At 35.8% G+C, this 18736-nt stretch overlaps 3 protein-coding genes, 1 long non-coding RNA gene and 1 pseudogene across 6 annotated transcripts; 1 reads left to right on the forward strand and 4 right to left on the reverse strand.

Annotated features, from left to right (window-relative positions):
• Nucleotides 1-1283, reverse strand: LOC108856623 (uncharacterized). Of its 2 annotated transcripts, none has more exons than XM_018630472.2 (2): nt 1092-1283; nt 1-667 (listed from the first exon to the last, which is right to left on the reverse strand). In XM_018630472.2, the coding sequence occupies exons 1-2, from the start codon at nt 1204-1206 to the stop codon at nt 207-209; spliced, it is 576 nt and encodes a 191-aa protein (XP_018485974.1). In that variant the 5' UTR covers nt 1207-1283; the 3' UTR covers nt 1-206. The 2 variants fall into 2 exon arrangements, with proteins under 2 accessions (XP_018485974.1, XP_018485975.1); XM_018630473.2 differs by having other exon boundaries at nt 1-664; nt 1092-1254.
• Nucleotides 1284-3053: 1770 nt separating this feature from the next.
• LOC108860245 (probable pre-mRNA-splicing factor ATP-dependent RNA helicase DEAH2) lies at nt 3054-6759 on the forward strand. Its single transcript, XM_057011430.1, has one exon. It carries the CDS (start codon nt 4583-4585, stop codon nt 5831-5833), a length of 1251 nt encoding a protein of 416 aa, XP_056867410.1. The 5' UTR covers nt 3054-4582; the 3' UTR covers nt 5834-6759.
• A 300-nt stretch (nt 6760-7059) lies between these two features.
• Nucleotides 7060-9979, reverse strand: LOC108862613 (ABC transporter G family member 28-like; annotated as a pseudogene).
• Nucleotides 9980-10121: 142 nt separating this feature from the next.
• Nucleotides 10122-12893, reverse strand: LOC108862612 (ABC transporter F family member 1). Its single transcript, XM_018636799.2, has 5 exons — nt 12738-12893; nt 12450-12669; nt 12072-12356; nt 11766-12000; nt 10122-11489 (listed from the first exon to the last, which is right to left on the reverse strand). The coding sequence occupies exons 2-5, from the start codon at nt 12654-12656 to the stop codon at nt 10432-10434; spliced, it is 1785 nt and encodes a 594-aa protein (XP_018492301.1). The 5' UTR covers nt 12657-12669; nt 12738-12893; the 3' UTR covers nt 10122-10431.
• A 1964-nt stretch (nt 12894-14857) lies between these two features.
• Nucleotides 14858-17869, reverse strand: LOC108860651 (uncharacterized). Of its 2 annotated transcripts, XR_008945926.1 has the most exons (10): nt 17414-17869; nt 17221-17297; nt 17022-17139; nt 16836-16861; nt 16672-16748; nt 16484-16594; nt 16263-16384; nt 16077-16193; nt 15889-15972; nt 14858-15540 (listed from the first exon to the last, which is right to left on the reverse strand). It is a non-coding gene; the product is annotated as an uncharacterized LOC108860651 (long non-coding RNA). The 2 variants fall into 2 exon arrangements; XR_001950725.2 differs by having other exon boundaries at nt 16672-16861; nt 17414-17868.
• Between the last annotated feature and the right edge of the window lie 867 nt (nt 17870-18736).

The raw sequence follows: 18736 nt of genomic DNA on the forward strand, positions 1-18736 counted from the left end.
TTAAAATAAAACACTTTTTTTTTAATAAAACAGTTCTACAATAGCTTAAAACTTGTAACAACATATCATCATACCATCATCACAAGTGGCATAATATCTTTTATTTTGCAAAAAAATTTCAGAATTACATTTATGGTGACAACTTGTGAAAATATTTTTTCATCAAGAAATTTGTGGAATCATATGCTTTCGCCTTTGGAAAACCTTTAAGGCGGTAGAGGGGATTTTGCCTTCGCCTCTTTCACAAGCCTTTTACATTCGTCGTCATTTTTCTCGCATTCCGACGATGGAGGGGGCGGAGGTATAGCGCCCATCAAGTCCTGGATCTTTTTCACCCATTCTGATGCCTTCTTCGGATTTTTTTTCACCCATTCCAACACATTCGGGTTTTTTTTCATCCATTCCGACGTCTTTTTCGGGTTTTCTTTCACCCATTCCGACAAAATTTTCGACGTCATTTTCGGGTTTTTTTTCACCCATTCCAACAGCTTCGGGTTTGACACCGTCGGGTTTTTTTTCATGAATTCCAACACCTTCGGGTTTGCCATCAAATCCGGCACCTTCGGCATCACCCCTACCAACCCATTCGGTTTACGGAACAAAACACGCTTAGTAGTAACAGCGAGACGTCGGTCTGTCGTCACTTGATCATGATGATCAGTCACTTCTGCACCAAAACCACCGAAACGCATTAGTTAATCATATGTTAAAAAAAACGCATTAGTTAATCATATGTACTACAGTGCCAAGGTTTGGTAAACTGGTCATTTGTCGATCATTTCCAATAATCCCAACTTGAGGCCATATTGGATCGTGATACGACTAAACTTGTTTTATTTTATTCATTTTAACAGTATATCTTGGTCTGAACAAAAAAAAAAGAACAGTAGATAAAACTTTCTGATTTTATCTTCTTTTTAACATATAATTTAGTAAGTTATGAACTGAAGTAATCAAAATTTTAAATGTTAGGATTTTTATAATTCCCTTTTTCAAGTGAAAAAATTGAAGCTAATAAAATAAGATATTGATGATTTTGTTTAAACCAAAAAAAAAGAGTTTCAAAAAAAAAAAAAAAAAGAAGACTATACTAAGTTTGCGGTTGCGGAGCTGAAATGGTTCACCCAGGGCTTTATCCATATCGGAAAGTACAAGAACGAGAAGAAGGAGAGAGACAAGCATGCAAGATACTTTAGAAGATGCCATCTCTCTTTCTTAATTTACTGATGAGTGGATGATAAGAGTAACTCATTTGTATGCATTTATATAGAAGGGAGAGGTGGAAAAATAATTTAGGTTTTGTGATATGTGCTGGAGATAAGCCATCGAAGACTTAGTTGTACGTCACTTATATGGGTCTTGAAGTTTTGGTAGTTTTAGGCGAAGTTTCTTAACATCACTCATTTTCCAGGATATTTCATTTTAATGGGTCAACTTGCATCCATTTAGCATACTAGTAAAGCAAATCTATTCATGTGTAAGCCATTAATTTCAATTACTAGTTTATAATAGCCATGTTCTAATTATGTCAGGTTCGTTAATATATAGTTATAGTACTATAAAGGAATGTTTTTCGAAGAGTAGTTAATTTGTCATGATTAATCTATAAACTTAAATGTCATAAAACTGTTGGAGGATAAGTGTCTGATCAAAAGGTTTGCAAATGCCCGATTACAATGACAACTAATAACAAATTGTGAAGTCGCATCATCTGATTAACTTTCGTATGCGTATGGATATGTACGTATGTATGTGTGACGTGTAAGCATGTGTAAGTTTATTTCCGAGGGAAGAGAGGCACAAGAATCGTGTTGACCGCTTCGTGTAGAGTTTCTTAGAAACTTAACCAGCCTTTTTTTTTGAAACACTGATTAGTTGATTAAGAAAGAGTTAGCTGAGGGCAATAAGAGCACCTACAACTACCAAGTGTCCCAATGCATTCAAAGCATCGATGACGATCCATCCACGAGTTTAATGATGATTTAAGAAAATTACAAATTTCCCTATGAAGTTCCAAGATTTGCACCTTGAATCCTTGACCGTCTGTTAGATTATTTATTAAAGTTTTTCATGTATTTTGCAAAGAGACTTCTACTACTACTTTTTACGCTTGTTGAAAGAGGCAAGATTTGATACCTTGGTAAAGAGAAAGCTTAGCATTGAAGAGAGAGATCTGAACTTCATACCAGAGAAGATTTTAAATTCCCTTATTTTCTTATTGTATTATGTTTACTTTTTATTATTTTTTTATTGAAGTATTATTCAGACCATCATAACAATGTCTCTTATGAATATGTCTGAGTATTTCTATTGTTATATTTAGGGTTCTTCAAAAATCGATCTAAGTATTGCTAAACGTGAACTGTTGATATGGTGTTTTAAATAGTTTTTCATCTAGTTGTTCTTAATGGTAAGTCTAGGATTGATCACCCTGAACTTAGATCTTAGAAATAATGGGCGCAAACGGAAGTTTGGTCTATTATCTGAAACTAAACTAGCATGATCTAATTGACTAGATACACATGAATGTTGGTATAGGAGATTAAAGAACTTATCAAACTTGTTCGTAAAGCTTACTTGAAGAAACATCGATCGACAAAATGACAGTTGTATCGATCGATATTTATATGGAATCATCGATCGACACTTTCTTATGATTAAGAAACGAAAATTGAAATCTGAGATCTAGACATCAGATAATCTAAACAAACGAAAGTTGATAGATTATATTTAAGTTTGAGTTCGAGAACAATCATATCTATGAATCCTTAATAACCTAATAAGTTTGCATACTTATTATACCTGGAATAATATCTGAATCTAGCTATTTTCTTAAATTACTTACAACTTCAATTCAATCAACTGAACAACTACCTTGTTCATCCAACCTTAATTTCATTTACTGCTTTAGTCATAACCATCTAGTTTTAATTCGAAAACTATAAATCTATTGTGTAACCATGTAATAGTCTCTGTGGATTTGATCCCTAAGTACTACAACTAAACATCTTATTTGAAAGAATAATTCATTACTTAGGATAATTTGAATGACATCACGTATTATTTTCTTAAGGGAGTTGGGAGTATGCAAATAAGTAATCTGAGTATTGAAAACCCAAAAACTTGAGCCTTGCCTGGTTTCCATGAGTACTTTTGGGAACAATTTGGATAGAGATTTGATACATCTTTGTGTTTGATTTAAGCTGTTGGAGCAAGTTAAACACTGCTCTAGTACATGTTGAGTGTATGATTAACAATACTTTTCCATGATTTTAATTTTTTTTTTGACACACATTAAATATTTTGATTTTTGACTAAAAATAATTTTTATAGCTTTAAATTAATAGTTTTAATTATTTTTTACATATCAAATATTTAATTTTAGTTAATTTTTTACATATAAAAATATTTATAAAAAACATTTTTTATCAAAACATTAATTTTTGTGGAACGGAATATAAAACAACAAAAAAAAAGATTTCCTGTCTGCGAAGAGAATCTCCCAACATATGTTGTCGTCAAAATGTTATCCTCCAGTCCGGACCTGCTAACATATATCCATAAAACATTAAGAAGAGCTATCTACTACTTGTGTCACACCTTGCAGTTCCCAGACAAAAACAAGAATCAAGATCTCAAGTCTCATATGGGGTTCCATTGAATTAAACTCTCTTCCTTTCATAAGGAGTCTTCACAGAAAAAAAACAGATAAGAACACTGATCCTATTTGCATTCACTAGCTGATTGTAGCTTCACCATTGACTAAGCTGCCTCTATCTTCACCGTTGCTACTGCTACTGCTTTTCATTGGCTTGTCACCATTGGATTCTTTCCTGACATCTTTCTTCTTCCAGAGAAGTTCATCCCCAGATGCTCCTGTAGCTGCACGGTCCTTCGATGAAGGATTTACATACTTCCTTGGTGATAGTACTGGCGGAGCCACTTCAAGCATAATGGGTGCAAGTGCACCAGGTATATTTTAAATATTTGACTTTTTACATAGGATTTATAAGAAGAATGTGGCTATTTGGTTAAGTTTGCACCCATAATTCCCTATCAACCTAGGTTCGATAGCTCCTACACTTTTTTATAAGTTATTGACCTTTTTCATTCACCTGCACTACTTAAAATGCTTTGTTCCTTTCCAAGTCTCTGAACGCGCTTTTCAGAGTCCAGCGTTTGAACACTCACGCCACACACTTGCAAACTAAACACAAGAAAAACTAGCCGAAGAGAATCCACGTGCAATACAACCTGCTTGTTCGTAGTAAAAACTTCTCCTTGGCTAACTAACCTCAACTTTCAGCGTTTACAAACGCAGAAACCTCATACATAACATTTAAAGGGGAAAATGGGTTTTGGTGACTAAATATTCAAAAAAACTTGCATGAAGAGAAAAGGAAAAAAAAATTTTGTTAAAAGGAAATTTTCTAGAAATTTTATCAAATTCTTTTTCTTTTCCAAAATACACTGAAAAGGAAAATAGGGTCTATAAATACAGCAACAAGGAGGAGGAGGAGGAGGAGGAGGAGGAGAGGAAGAGTTGGTGAGGTTTTTCTGTTGAAGAGATCGAGTCGTGGATATGATGATGATGAAGAAGAAGTCAGATGCTGAAGAACGTGGGAATCTACCGGTATGGGAACAAAAAGAAGAGTTTATCCGAACTTTGAAGGAGAATCAGATGGTGATGGTGACGGGTGAGACCGGTAGTGGTATCCAACAGTTTGTTTTAGAAGCAGTGATGGATGAAAAACCTAGCGCCTCTGGTAAGTGGTTGGTTGGGTGGACGCAGCCTCATGAAGTTGCAGCCATGTCCGCGGCACGTCGTGTGGCTGAAGAGATGGACGTAAAGATTGGGGAAGAAGTGGGTTACACAGTCCTTTCCGAGGATTGCAGTAGCTTCCGAACGGTGCTAAAGTACATGACTAAAAGAATGCTTCTGAGGGAAGCCAGAGCGGATCCGCTATTAGCGAGATACAAAGTGATTGTCGTGGACGAAGTGCATGATAGAAGTTTAGCCGCCACAGATTTACTTGGCATTCTTAAACGCACCTTGATAAGCCGACCTGATCTTAAGCTTGTTGTGATGAGTGCAACCCTACAGGCTTTTGACAGAGAGTATTTTCGTGGTGCGCCTCTCATCAAAGTCACTTCTGGTAGGCTCCTCCATCCAGTGGAGATCTTGTACACTCGAGAACCTGTGATGGACTATCTCGAGTCTGCTATAAGCAAAGTTATCCAGGTTCACACGTGTGAGCCACCTGGTGATGTTCTTGTTTTCTTGACCAGGAAAGAAGAGATTGAACAAGCTTGCAGCCGAATTGTCCTTACTCTTGGAGATCAAGTCAGAGTTGTGCCCTTATATTCCTCTCTTCCACCAGCCCTGAAACGCAAGATCTTAGAGCCTACACCAGATTCAGTGAGAAAGATCGTGGTCTCCACCAACATTGCTGAGACTTCTATGTCCATTGACGGGATTGCTTACGTGGTTGATCCTGGGGTGTCCCCAATATCCCGAGCAAGTGCTGACCAGAGAGCAGGACGTGCAGGTATAAAATGTTTCAGGCTCTACACTGAGAAGACATTCAATCACTTCCCTCGGGAGACTCCTGAGACATTTAGATCAGACCTTGTTAACACTGTTTTGACTTTGAAAAAGATGGGTGTGAAGGACTTGACATCATTTGAATTTAGACATCCTCCTCCTTCCCCTGAAATGCTCCTTATGGCCTTGACCGATTTGTTTCATCTGGGAGCTGTGGATGAGGAAGGTAACTTGACAAAGATAGGCCAGATGATACAGAGTTTCGAAGTGACTCTGTATTATCATTGATTTTTCGAACTTGACAAAATGCTCCTTATGCACTTTGATTTTCTTTTTATATATCTAGGCATGGGCATTCGGGTCATCGGATTGACTTCATATCAGATGTTGTCGGATTTGTGTCTTTCGGATCTTAGATACGAAGATCTAATAGGATAATTAGAATTTATCGGTTTGGATTCAGTTTGGGTTCTCTCGGGTCCAAATCGGTTTGGATATTAGAAAGTTGGACCTAATAAGACAATTTCTTTTTTTGGTTCGATTGGTTCCGGGTCAGGGTCGGTTCGAATCTTGTCTCGTCAATCCCCAAAATACCAAAAACATACATAATATATGAAAATATTTAAATATCCAAAATTTTATCTAAAATATGAATTGAAGACATAAAAGATATCCAAACTTTTATCCGATTATCTAAATTGTATTTTTGAAAATAATATAAAAATTCTGAAACCCAAAAACATACCCGAAGATCCAAATCTGAAACTTAAAAAATACCCATAATATCAAAAATATGTTGAAACATCCATATATACTTAATATACAACAAGTTTCAAGTATTTTGGGTACCCCATCGGGTCTTGAGTTCTGGTTGGATTGTGTCTAAAACCCACGGGTCTTCCACAATAAAACCCAATAGAGTAAAAATATTGGTTTGGTCCATATCCGAATCGGGATTTTTTGGGTTGATTTCGGGTTGGATCTTCGGTCCCGGAAAAATATCCACGCCTACACTAAACTAAAAAGCTCTTAGATAAATCCATAGTATTTTATAGTGTTTTTAAAACTGGACCGACCATGTGGTTAGACCGGGTTCAACCATGAACCGGATATATAGCCGAGTTGGATCTAATAATTGGTTCGACCATGAAATGATCACATAGTCAGCTTAGATCTCAAAGTTATAAAATTATTAAAATTATTAAAACTATCAAAAATCTATAAATCATTCATATGAACATAAAATTAGTTTATATTTATAATATTTTATGTTTAAAAGTTATTTATGTTTTAAATATGTATCATATTTACTAATATTACTTTTAAATTTATATATTAAAAATTTATTAAACCAGATTATTGAACCAAAAGTTTGATTCGGTCGAACGATATTGAATCTTCACCCAAAAAAATTTCGGTTCAGCTTCCGGTCCGACTTTATAAATATTGGTATTTTCATGTTTTCTTGTTTCCTTTAGATTAGTTCTTTTTTGGGTTTTACCAAAAAAACTATCTTTGAACATAAAGTTCTTTCTTTATCAAACAATACATCTAATTCAACGAACTGTTTTAAGTATATTTGTATCAAATGACAGAACTTAAAAAAAAAACTAAAAAATTAACAAGGAAAATTTGAAACAACGTCTCATCTATTTAGTGGAGGTTATAAGTTAGGGATTAGCATTTTATCTGTTATTTTGACTAGAATCATCCCAATCATGGTGCAACCTGCTGCTTTGCCTGTTAAAGCTGTCAGAAAAGTGGTTTTCCCGGCTCCTGGAGGACCCATCACAGCAGAGACACGTCCAGGTGATAGCTTCCCAGTCACACATCTCATGAGATTTTTGTTTTTACCTTTCAGAGTAATAGTAAGATCTTTAAATGCAACCTCAATGGTAGGTCTCTTTCTTATCTCAATGTCATTAGCCATATTGATGACTCCAGAGAATGTCAAGTTCTTGTTCTGCTCCTGCATAGCTTTCTCCTTTTCAATCTGACCATAAGCATACCTGAACATCTGGCTCTGAGTATGCAGGGACTTTCCTTTTGGAGCATGTTTTTAATGTTTTTATCGCCAATCTCAAGTTTAAAACCTTCAGTGTCTCCAGGGTTTTGTTCAATGTCCTGTAACATCTCAGTTAGTTTGTTCTTATCCTTCTTCTTTCCCTTTTTGGTTGTGTCTGAGCTGCCTCCTGCCATTGGTGGTAAAGCGGCATCTGATCCAGGCTTTGCTTGGCTTAGACCTCTCATCAAATCAGGCTGTTTCATAGATTTTCTCCTAGAAAATGTCCTTGAAAACGATTGTTGCAGCTCGGTGGCATGCTTCTTTGCAATATCTTTGGCTGATTTCCACTTCTCTTGCGTTTGCGTCTCACGCACGCTTTGTACTGCTTTCTCCCTGGACTTTGCCTGTCTTCTCTCTCTTGTAGCAAGCACTTGATTATAAGATTATAAGCAAGAAACCTAGCCCAGCCTACATATGTAGACATAAGTCAAAGACTCAGACCCATTGGACATAAACAAACATGTACATGAAGAGCTAATGAGAGAGACTGGGTTATGTATGGCTCACAAAAAGCATGATTCCATATGCTGTGATGTTCTGATTTGTTGATCTTGGATTGCATGTTGCTAGCTTAAAACAATCTGCACATGCATCAGAGAAAATAGACGTCAAGTTTTTCTCTATTCACACTGATAAAGTTTCATGGGCATCCAACTTAAAATCAATTTTGCTCAAATCCTTTATATATCAATCATGTACCATCGAAACTCCCAATATGAAAGCTTATATTATCACAGATAATAGGATCTCTGATAGTAACAAAGAGGATCACTCACTTTTTTCAGCAGTAGAACACCTGTCCTGCAGAAATGTCTGGAGGAGCAAATAGAAGATTAGTTTACCTGATGAAATCTTCAAAATAAAAATATCAAAACCATTGTTACCCTCTAGTACAAGGAAGCTTGTCAATAGTTGAAGGACAAAAAGATCCAGCTGAACAGAAAACTTCACTGCTACTAACAATATCAGCCCAAATATCAGCACCACCACAAGTATGATTTGGCTGTCCTGAAGGAAGCTGGTAATGATATCTGCAACAAAAAAGAAGACAATCATGCTTCTAACCTTACCAAATACTACAAAACAAAACTTAGAAACATATAAGTTAAAAAAAAAACAAGACATAGGGGTCGCATAATCCTGTTGTTCTGTTTAGCTTAGCTTCTGGACAATATGCTCCCAAAGGACAAGCTTCATAACATTGCGAGGCAACAACATTATAAGTGGCTAAAAAAGGAAAAGATGCTTGGACAGATTTGAATGTTTTGTTAACTTACGTATCATGCAAGTAATCCCACGAGGGCAGAAGAAACCTGCGCAGCAAGGCGCGCATTGCTGAGTTCTTACGGGAACGTTTTTATCGTCTTTGAGATCAACTTTCACGTCTTTAGCAGTACGACAAGCCCATCCAGGTTCACATCCAGACATCCATGAAGACAGATTGCAGTTCTTGTTCGGTTTCAAGTAGTTCGTAGCTCTCTTTCCACCTCCTAATAATCCATTGAAGTATATCCTCACTTCTGCAGCCGTGCATATCCTCTGCATCATGTCACCTATTCTCATATACAGATACATCAACAAAGGTTACAAAATGAATAAAACCTAATTTAACTTCTTCTTATTTTGTTGTACCAATGAGACAGAGGATAAGTGTATATACCTTTTGTGGTTTTGCCACATGCGTTTAATAAGAAGCCTGGTTTTGAAGAGAAGTTAAACGCTTCATTATAATCTTCTTTTCTGCAACAAACCAGACATTGTTCTTTTATTGGTTTGTTGTTGTTGTTGACAAGGAAAACAATAAGAACAAGATTTTGAACTAACACATTGGTAATGCAGAAACCGAGTTCTCGTTTAATGTCATCCTCAAAAGCTTCTGTGAGATTTGATATTTTGTCGAAGACGAATTGGTTATATAAGCGATTGGCTGCTGGATTATCCAAGCTTCTATCATCTTGACAGATTACTCCTTGATGAAATATAAAGACAAGAGAAACGAATAATGAAACAAATGTTTCTTGAAAACATAATTTTCTCCTTCCCATTCCAGAATTTTTTCTTGAAATACAGTGATACAACAGATAATTTGTTCTTGACATCGGGACGGATCAAGGAAACATTAGATTATTGATTTGGTTTTGAGATTCGAGACGATGGGGGGAGAGAGAGAATTAGGGTTTGTTTTGTTTATTTTTCTTTTGAGGGGGAAGATTGTGTTGTTTCTTGTGAGTCAAGAAATATGGTGGAGAGGAAGACATGGCGATAAATGAGGAAGAGGAAGAAAGACGGAGAATCGTTGGACTTTCCCCAACTCCTGTCGCGGTAATAATATAAAGTTCTATCACAAGTCAAAATATGTTTATTTTAATCCCCTTGAAACTAAATCTTTTTTCCTATTTTAGTATGCTATTGCATAGCTGTGGAATGGCTTTGTGTTCATGGAACTGATGATGACTATCTTATGTAGCTGTCTGTTTTATTCAACTTTATAATACTATTAAATAAATAGTATAATCGTCAACATCTCGGTCTTTATAAAATGAAACAAATAATCCTACAATACAACCAAAAGTATTACTTTTTTCCACCTCCGTTTCGCCTTCAAAAAAACGTTCAAGAACAATAATAAAAGTGCACATTACTAATAATGATATAGAACCACTGACCTCTTAATGAGTAAGAAGTTGCAGAGGTTACGAGCATGTTGTCTCTTTCTCTCTAACGTGTTGGCTTCAGAACTCGTTAATAACCATTCCCAAAACCATCCCTCTCACTCTCTAGCGAAGACCCAAATACAGTCTTCTAACTTGGCTCTTTATCTTCAATCTTCAAGTCCAGCTTTAGCCTTGAGATGCTTCTTGAAGTCCATAATGTCACCATTCCATTTAGTTATGCACTGCTTCTCACACACCCATATCTCATGAGCCACTTGATTAATCAACCTGAAGTCATGACTCACCAGAACCAAACCACCATCCCACTCGTTCAACGCCTCGGCTAGAGAGTCAATCGTCTCAATATCCAAATGGTTAGTAGGCTCATCCAACAGAAGCATGTTAGGCTGCTTATAAGCCAACCACGCGAATATCACACGGCTCCTCTGTCCATCGGAAAGATTCTTCATCGGCATCACCTGTGCCTTACCGGTTAGACCGAACCTACCAATGGCAGCTCTCATCTTCTCCTCTTCGTTGCCTGGAAACTCGTTCATCATGTAGATAAGCGCAGGCACTTCCAGGTCTAGCTTCTCAGCTAGATGCTGATGGTACTGAGCAATCTTCAAGTGGTTGTGACGCCTCACCATTCCTTCTGTTGGGTGCAGCTCACCAGTCATTAACTTCAATAAAGTACTCTTCCCAGCTCCGTTGGGTCCAACAAGAGCAACCCTCGAGTCCAAGTCAACACCAAAGTCGATGTTCTTGTATATAAGATAGTCCGGCGTGTACCCGAAAGACACTTCCACAAACTGAAGCACTGGAGGTGGAAGCTTCCCGACATCAGCAAAACGGAAAACGAGAACACTGTCTCTTGCCACCTTCTCTGTGAGCCCACCTCTCTCCATCTTTGCCAAAGTCTTCTCCTTGCTCTGAGCTTGACGAGCGAGTTTGGCTGAACCGTGACCGAACCGAGCAATGTACTCCTTCATGTGGGAGATCTGCTCCTGCTCCCATCTGTACTGTTTCATCTGATTCTCTTCTAGCTCGGAACGTGTCTGGCAGTACTGATCGAAGTTACCAGTGTAATACTTGAGCTGCTTGCTTTGCATGTGGATGATGTTGGTACACACTCCGTTCAAAAAATCCTGTGAGTGGGATACCACCACAAGGATACGCTCAAAGTTCTTCAGGCTCTCTTCTAACCAGACACAAGCTTCCAAATCTGTTGCAAAAGAGAGATAAGAATCAGCACAAATATCAAAATAAATATATACATACGCTCCATGGATAAGAAAATAAATATCAGAATAAATTATACCCCTAATTAATTTTTTATTTTATTAATTAATGAGCTAAAAAGTCAGGATAAAAGTAGAAAAACTATAAAACAGATGCATTGAAAATATAGAACACTTATAATGAAACAGATTTTAAAGTCTACACTATATACTAATGAATCACAAAACAGAAACCAATCAAAGCAAGTAAGATCACAAACCTAAATGATTGGTCGGCTCATCAAGCAAAAGGATAGTTGGCATAATGAAGAGAGCTCTCGCCAAAGCAATTCTCATCCTCCAACCACCAGAAAAATCCTTAGTCTTCTTAGCCTGCATCTCCTTGTCGAAACCAAGACCAAACAGAATCTCAGCAGCACGCTTCTCCGCAGTAGCAGCATCCATAGCCTCTAACCGCTCATAGATCGTATCAAGACGCTCTCCACCTCCATCATCCTGAGAACATATAAAAAAATCTATAATCAGCATCCAAACATCAAACCCTATTGCCAGTTTTTAACACAAACCTGCTCAACGAGAGTCTCAATCTCCTTCTCCAGCTTCAACCTCTCCTCGTCACAGCTCATGACAGCCTCGAGAGAAGTCATGTCAGTGGCTTCAATCTCGTGGGAGAGATGATAGATATCCATGTGGTCAGGAATCGGGAGCTCCCTGAGTCCAATCGCGGTTAAAAGAGTGGACTTCCCACAACCGTTCAACCCGAGGAGACCGTAACGCCTTCCGTAGTTAAGCTCCAGCATCGAATCAACTATGAGGTCGTAGCCATGAAACGTAACAGACAACGACTCTATCTGCAATTCAAAAACATAACCGTTTTTTAATCAAAATTAACCGTTTCTGAATCGAATCAAAAGAGTCTCTAACTAACTAAAAAGGGGACTCACACGAATATCTCTCGATTGAGGATGAGAGCAGAGGATTCCGGTACAGGTCCGGTCGGATATCTGAAGGGCGTCGACGCCGCTCGACAAGCTGTCGACTCCGTTGGAAGAAGTAGCAGCGGATTTGGACGCGGCGGATTTACCGCCTCTTTTGGCGGCGGCGGCGGCTTTCTTCTGAGCGGCCTTCTTCTTGCTAGCGTCAGACACCATCTTCAGAATCTCCCTGGAATCGAAATCGGACCAATCAGGATGCAGATCGAATGATTAGAAATTGTGATAAGGATTTTTTACCTGGTGGAGATTGGAGGAGCTGGAGAGAGATGTGTAGATCTGTGGCTTTCAGAGTTTTGAAGATGGAGGTGTGTGAATTAGGGTTAATGAAATGGTTTCGGTTTGAGGGAGGCGGAAGATTCGGGGTTTTTATATGGGCTTTTATATTAAAGGCTCAATATTTGTTTGTAAAGAAGTAGAAGCCCAGATGTCTTGATATGACATTTTGAAGCTGTGAAATTTCATATTGGACGTGGAATGTTTTTCCAATGAAAAGAAAAGTTCTCGTCCTTATCATCTTCCCACGGTGGGAATCCCACCCATTGTAATTCTTTTTGGAAATCAAATCAAATCAAATCAAATAGAAATTTCACAAAGTACAAGAGTAGAGAAAAAAGTGTGAAGATAACTCTTAAAACTAATAAATACATTTATTAAGATATTATAACTACTTTTAAAAAAAAATTCCAATATTTGCATGTTGAAAAAAAATGTAGGAATACACTTATTGAAACATTTTATCTACTTTTAAAAGTTTTTCAATAGTTGTATATTGGAAAAACAAAATTAATCTCATTTTTAATGGAAAAAACAATTCTTATATAGAAAAGACACAACTCTTAAAATTAATAATTGTACAAATATACTTATTTAGATATTATAACTACTTTTGGAAAAAAAAAATTAGTAGTTGCATGTTGGAAAAACAAAACCAATCTTTTTTTAATATACACATAACTCATCAATAAAAATCATAATTAATGTCTAAAGATGCAACTTTCCATTTTAAAATTGTGTCTTTTCGTTTTAAGAGTTGTATAGTTTTTTTTAAGTTTTAAAATATAGAAATATGTGTCTTTTCATTTTAATAATGTGTTTCTTCATCATAAGAGTTGCATTAATTTATTTTTATTTTGTCAAAATGGCTAAAATGTAACTTTCACTCTAACACTGTATTTTTTTCATCTTAAGAGTTGCATTGGTTTAAAATAAATTGCCAAAATGTATAAGTATGTAGTTTTTCATCTTAATAACTTTTTATCCTAAATTTTCATAAGTTTTTAATGAGTTATCTTTTGATTCTATATATATATAATTAATATATTTAAAAATATTAAAATTTATTACTAACGTTCTAGTGGCAACAACAGCAAGGTCGCTTGCTATAGTTATTATCCTACTTTATATTTTGGTTGGACACTTAAGTCATCATGTTTGTCTAGTATGTAATCCTAATTGCTAGTATTATTATAGTATCTTTAGATGACTTCTGTCAAACCCAATTTTTTATGTTTTATGTTAATACAAACTCCGTCATGTGTAAAATCGTGAAACACTAACGATGGTTAGGTAAAACTTATGTTCTGCATATATTTCGACTTCGACGGAAAGAGAAGAAGAAAGACTATTTATGTGCACATTATCATAATTTAAATTATATTTCTTAATTATTTGTACACTTTGTGCAACTGTTATACAATCTATAGTTAAGCATCAATAGTTAAGTTACAAGAAAATACCAAATGACATACTTTAACAGAGACTAAAAAATAGAAAATGAGATACAAGATGAATACTAAAGGAACCAAGTATATTTTGTAAAAATATTTCTGCTGTAAAAAATTCAATATGTAGATTGTGAAAAGGTAAAAATAGTTCTGCTGTAAAAGGTTCAATATATAGATTGTGAAAAGGTATATCGAGGGCTACTCTAGAAGGTATGTGTTGTTTGAGATGGAAACTCTTCGGAGGAAGTTGCGATAAGACTTAAGACATTTAAACCAAAATAATTTTAGGACATTTAGATATTAAAACAAATAATTATAACAGTCACGTCGTAACTTTTCAATTCATTTAAAAAGTATTTATAATTATGAAAATGTATGTTTGTTATGAGATGTATTGTTTAAATAAAAAATGAAAACATATGTTTGTTAAAGGTTGTGTTGTTTAAATTAATAACTGTTTAAAGAAGAGTTGTCAAATATAATATTTTTGATGACATCATCAAAAATGTTTTATGTCCTTTAAATCATAAAAAAGAGAATTTTAACCATTAGATTGAAACTTTTTTTTTCCTATAAAAAAGATGATGTCACTAAGTACAAGATTTGGGTTTGCTATTATATATAGACTAGGGGCGGAGCCCCGCGCAAGCGCGGGGATGTTAGGAAAAATCAAATGTGGTAGTAGATAATGTATGTGGAGTGTAGGAGAAGGTTAGAGATGTATAAGAAGGAGAAGTGTTAAGAAGGAGAAGCGGGAAGAGATGTGGTAAAGAAGAGTGGAGATTATTACAATTCTTATAAATGTAAAGGAGGAAGAGTGAATTTTTATATGGGGAAATTTTATTCGAAGACTAATAAAAGTCTTTGGGCGTATATGTTGATTATTCTTGTTTAGTATTGGGATATCTCAACTTGTAATTGAAGTGTAAGTATAACGTGAACCTCTTTCATATATTAAAATGAGAAACTGTTATCCTCCGATGAGGTATATTTGAGTGATTTTTTTAAAGAAAAAAACAGGAAATAAAGGAGAAACTGTAAAGTCTTGAAGAAGATATGCATCGTAGTAGAGAAATTAGTAAAGATACGGTAGGAGCATTGGGTTCACGTTTGGGTTGCTTTCAAACTCTCACTCACTTGAGGCGTTGGAGCCACCTTCTTTGACCTCAGTTGTTGCCGTGTTGGTGGCAGAAACAGAAGTGGATGCTTCTCCATACTCGACGTCGACAGTTTTGTTTGCATTGATGATGAAACCAGACAGAACTTACAAACACCCGAAATGTTCATATTTCTCTAAACAACCCAAAAAACAGAACCTGCACCAAGAATCAAATGTGTAGCCAAATACTCAAAATATGAACTATATAACTAAAAATATAATTTATAAACAGAAAAATAATTTTTTTTTAAAAAATGAAAAACCTGAATATTTTCTGTTTTTTCGTGTTTAAGTAGTGTGTAACTCAAGTTTTCTGTTTTTGTCAGGTTTTTAGGTTTAAACCTGAACCAATCCAAATTATCAGTAATATGATTCCCTTTTAGGACTCATCAAAAATAGACAACCGACGCGGACCAATGCTGAAAAGCTTAATATGTAAGCACAGTTCTGTCTCTGAATGAGACTCCACTCATTCTTGATTTAACCATCGTGCAAACAAACATACCTCAGAGGATTTGCCAAGAATCTTTGGCTAATTGTCAAGAAGCTACTTTCATGATTGGACATGAACCATGCAAATGAAGAAACACTATACCAAGAAAGGGAGAAACATAAGAACACAAACATGCACATAGTTGATACTTCCATGATTAGACTTGTTTTAGAAACGGATATCTTGCAAGGAGGTTGTACCTTCCGGTAAATATATGTTTTCTGAGACCCAAAATTGTTGACTTGCGGCTACCAACACGCTCCTTTAAACTCCTCCAACACATTTCTTAACTTGAAAGCTTCTTCAAAGTAGTTGTCCTGCACAGAGAGACTAACCATGAGGATACTATACTCAAATCTACTGTTATGAGAATGAAGAAGAGTTACTTGATTCATATCTATAGTCTGCAACGCTTCACCACGTGTAAGTATGATAGTATGGTTTTGCTTCTCAGGTTTTCCTTACCAATTTCAGCTGGTGGACCAGGAAGCTTGATACGATAGATTTCCTGACGATGAAAAAATATTCACGTCAAGAAGAGTAACATATATACAAACCTATAACCAGCATGCAAGTTTATATCTTTGTGTTATTGTTTATAACATACTTTAAATAAAACTTGCCACCTCCTTTGAGAAAAAAGTAGAAGACCTTGAGAGATTTAGCATCTGCTGTCTCTTCCCTCTCGTCTACATAAGCAACCTGTAGTGATGGATATCTAGAAAAACATTGACATAGTTAGAGAACATAGATCAAATGATAACTTTCATTGAAATGTATCAAAATTTATCATACTTCAGCATGAGCTGCAGAATATTTGTGTAGCAACTCCTGTTGTGGATATCACCAGACTTTTTCTGGTTTCCATAGACCTGACAAGAAAAAACATAAGTGAACTTGAGTTCTGCTTGGGCTTTAGCACTTTCTAGGAAAGCCTTCTGATGCTTATCATTGGATACCATGGCCTGGTGTACACTGAACTTGGCTGCAAGAAGTTACAAAAAAATAGTAAGTTCAAGAATCTCATGTTTTACTTCTAAATTAGTAAACCACAAACAGTTTTCCCCTGCAACTTCCAGGTAACACTGAAGCTCCAGAGCCTGTCTAAACACTTTTAAAACTTTCTTGAATCCAGGAAATATTACCTGCTCGTCAGAATTGGAAACAGACTTGTTTAGCCCTCCTATTGAAACAACTTCATTCTTTTTTATCCCTTCTTTGGTATCGGTAAAGGGAAAAGCTTGACCAATAGGGCCTTCTCAGCTGGAACCAGAAGGTATAATATGATAAGCTAACACAGCATTAATTTTTTTGGTTCAACCAAAACACCTAATGAGTTCGTACCTGGCTGTAAATTCTGCGATGGCTTGAAGTTTTATAATAAAACTTTGTTGCTGGCGTGGAGTTGAGGTATAGGTTACCTGCGGAATGAAGAGTGTTTCGTAGATCATATATTAGACCAAGATTTATCTGGAAAAAAAATATATAAATGAAGAAATCGTAGTAAATATAATGTCTAAGTTTAAAGTTAACAAACCTTCAAATATTTTAGGATTAACAATGGTGACCATCATGATAGACTGTGTCCTAGCACATGAGTTGATATATCTTCTACGCTTGATAAAGTGACAAACTGAAAGCGGTTCTGAACATCCGTCGTACTCTCAATCCGCTCATATAGATTTGAGATGAAGGAAATGGAGGCGTCGACATGGATACTGGATGGATTCAGTGTGGTAACAATTATGACAGAATTAAAACAAATACAATGAACCATAGGGAAGGCCAAGAGATAACGATTGGGGAGGCAAAGAGATGAGAGTATGAAAAGCAGAGACGGCGAGGTTCAGTTCTGGATGGAGGATAACATAGAAGCCCTAATCTGGTGAAGCACAAAACTCAGAGTTTCACTAATTTATCAAACCAAACCTAAACTCAGAAATCAGACCAAACTCATAATCCAGTCGACCAAAATAAACCGAACATTAGCGGGTCCCACATGCATTTATAAAAATCTGACGTGTACACCCTGAAAAGAGAGAAAAGTGAGGCATTATATATATGATTTTTTTGTTGCTTTAATAATAGCTTCTTAAATAAAACAATCACCTTTGTTTAGTTCTTTCCTTCAAGTTGCAAACATTTTGGTTCTTGATTCACGCATCTTATGAGTCTTCAGAAATTTTAGTATTCTTTTAATTTTATTTGGACAAGACTTGGGTTCACCCCTTATGGTGAATCTTTAAATTCACTACTTTCCTAATAACCAACCAAATTGCCAACTAGATTAATAACAAAAAAATTTTAAAAATAAATAATATCATATTTAATAATGATAATGTCACTATTTAATCCATGAACTCAAATTCTATACCCTAAATCCAAATTCTAAATCCTAAATTTTAACTTATAAACCCAAACACTATACCCTAAACCCAAATCTTAAACCCTAAACCCAAACCATAAATCATAAACCAAAAAATCTAAACTCTAAACCCAAAACAATACCCTAAACTCAAACCCTAGACCCTAAACCCAAATCTTAGACTCTAAACCCAAACCATAAACCCTAAACCCAAACCGTAGACCCTAAACCCAAACCCTAGACTGTAACCCAAACCATGAACTCTAAATCCAAACTTTAATTCTTAACCTTAAATTTCAAAAGAACAACATCAATATTAATCTAAAATATTTAGGGTATAGGGTTTGGATTTTGTATTTATGTTTTGGATTTAGAGTCTAGGATTTGGGTCTAGGGTATAGGTTTGGGTTTAGAGTTCAGGTTTTTGGGTTTATGATTTATGGTTTGGGTTTAGGGTATAGAGTTTGGGTTTATAATTTAGAATTTAGGGTTTAG

The sequence above is a fragment of the Raphanus sativus genome, chromosome 5 (genome assembly GCF_000801105.2).
Source record: "Raphanus sativus cultivar WK10039 chromosome 5, ASM80110v3, whole genome shotgun sequence".
In the NCBI taxonomy this organism is placed as follows: Eukaryota; Viridiplantae; Streptophyta; class Magnoliopsida; order Brassicales; family Brassicaceae; genus Raphanus; species Raphanus sativus.

Coding starts and splice junctions, on each gene's coding strand:
- LOC108860245 (XM_057011430.1), top strand. CDS start 4,583: ATGATGATGATGAAGAAGAAGTCAGATGCTGAAGAACGTGGGAATCTA.
- LOC108856623 (XM_018630472.2), bottom strand. CDS start 1,206: ATGGCATCTTCTAAAGTATCTTGCATGCTTGTCTCTCTCCTTCTTCTC. Junction 668..1,091: donor GCTCCGCAACCGCAAACTTA/GTATAGTCTTCT, acceptor GTTTTGGTGCAG/AAGTGACTGATCATCATGAT.
- LOC108862612 (XM_018636799.2), bottom strand. CDS start 12,656: ATGGTGTCTGACGCTAGCAAGAAGAAGGCCGCTCAGAAGAAAGCCGCC. Junction 12,001..12,071: donor TTGAGACTCTCGTTGAGCAG/GTTTGTGTTAAA, acceptor ATATGTTCTCAG/GATGATGGAGGTGGAGAGCG. Junction 11,490..11,765: donor TGAGCCGACCAATCATTTAG/GTTTGTGATCTT, acceptor CTTTTGCAACAG/ATTTGGAAGCTTGTGTCTGG.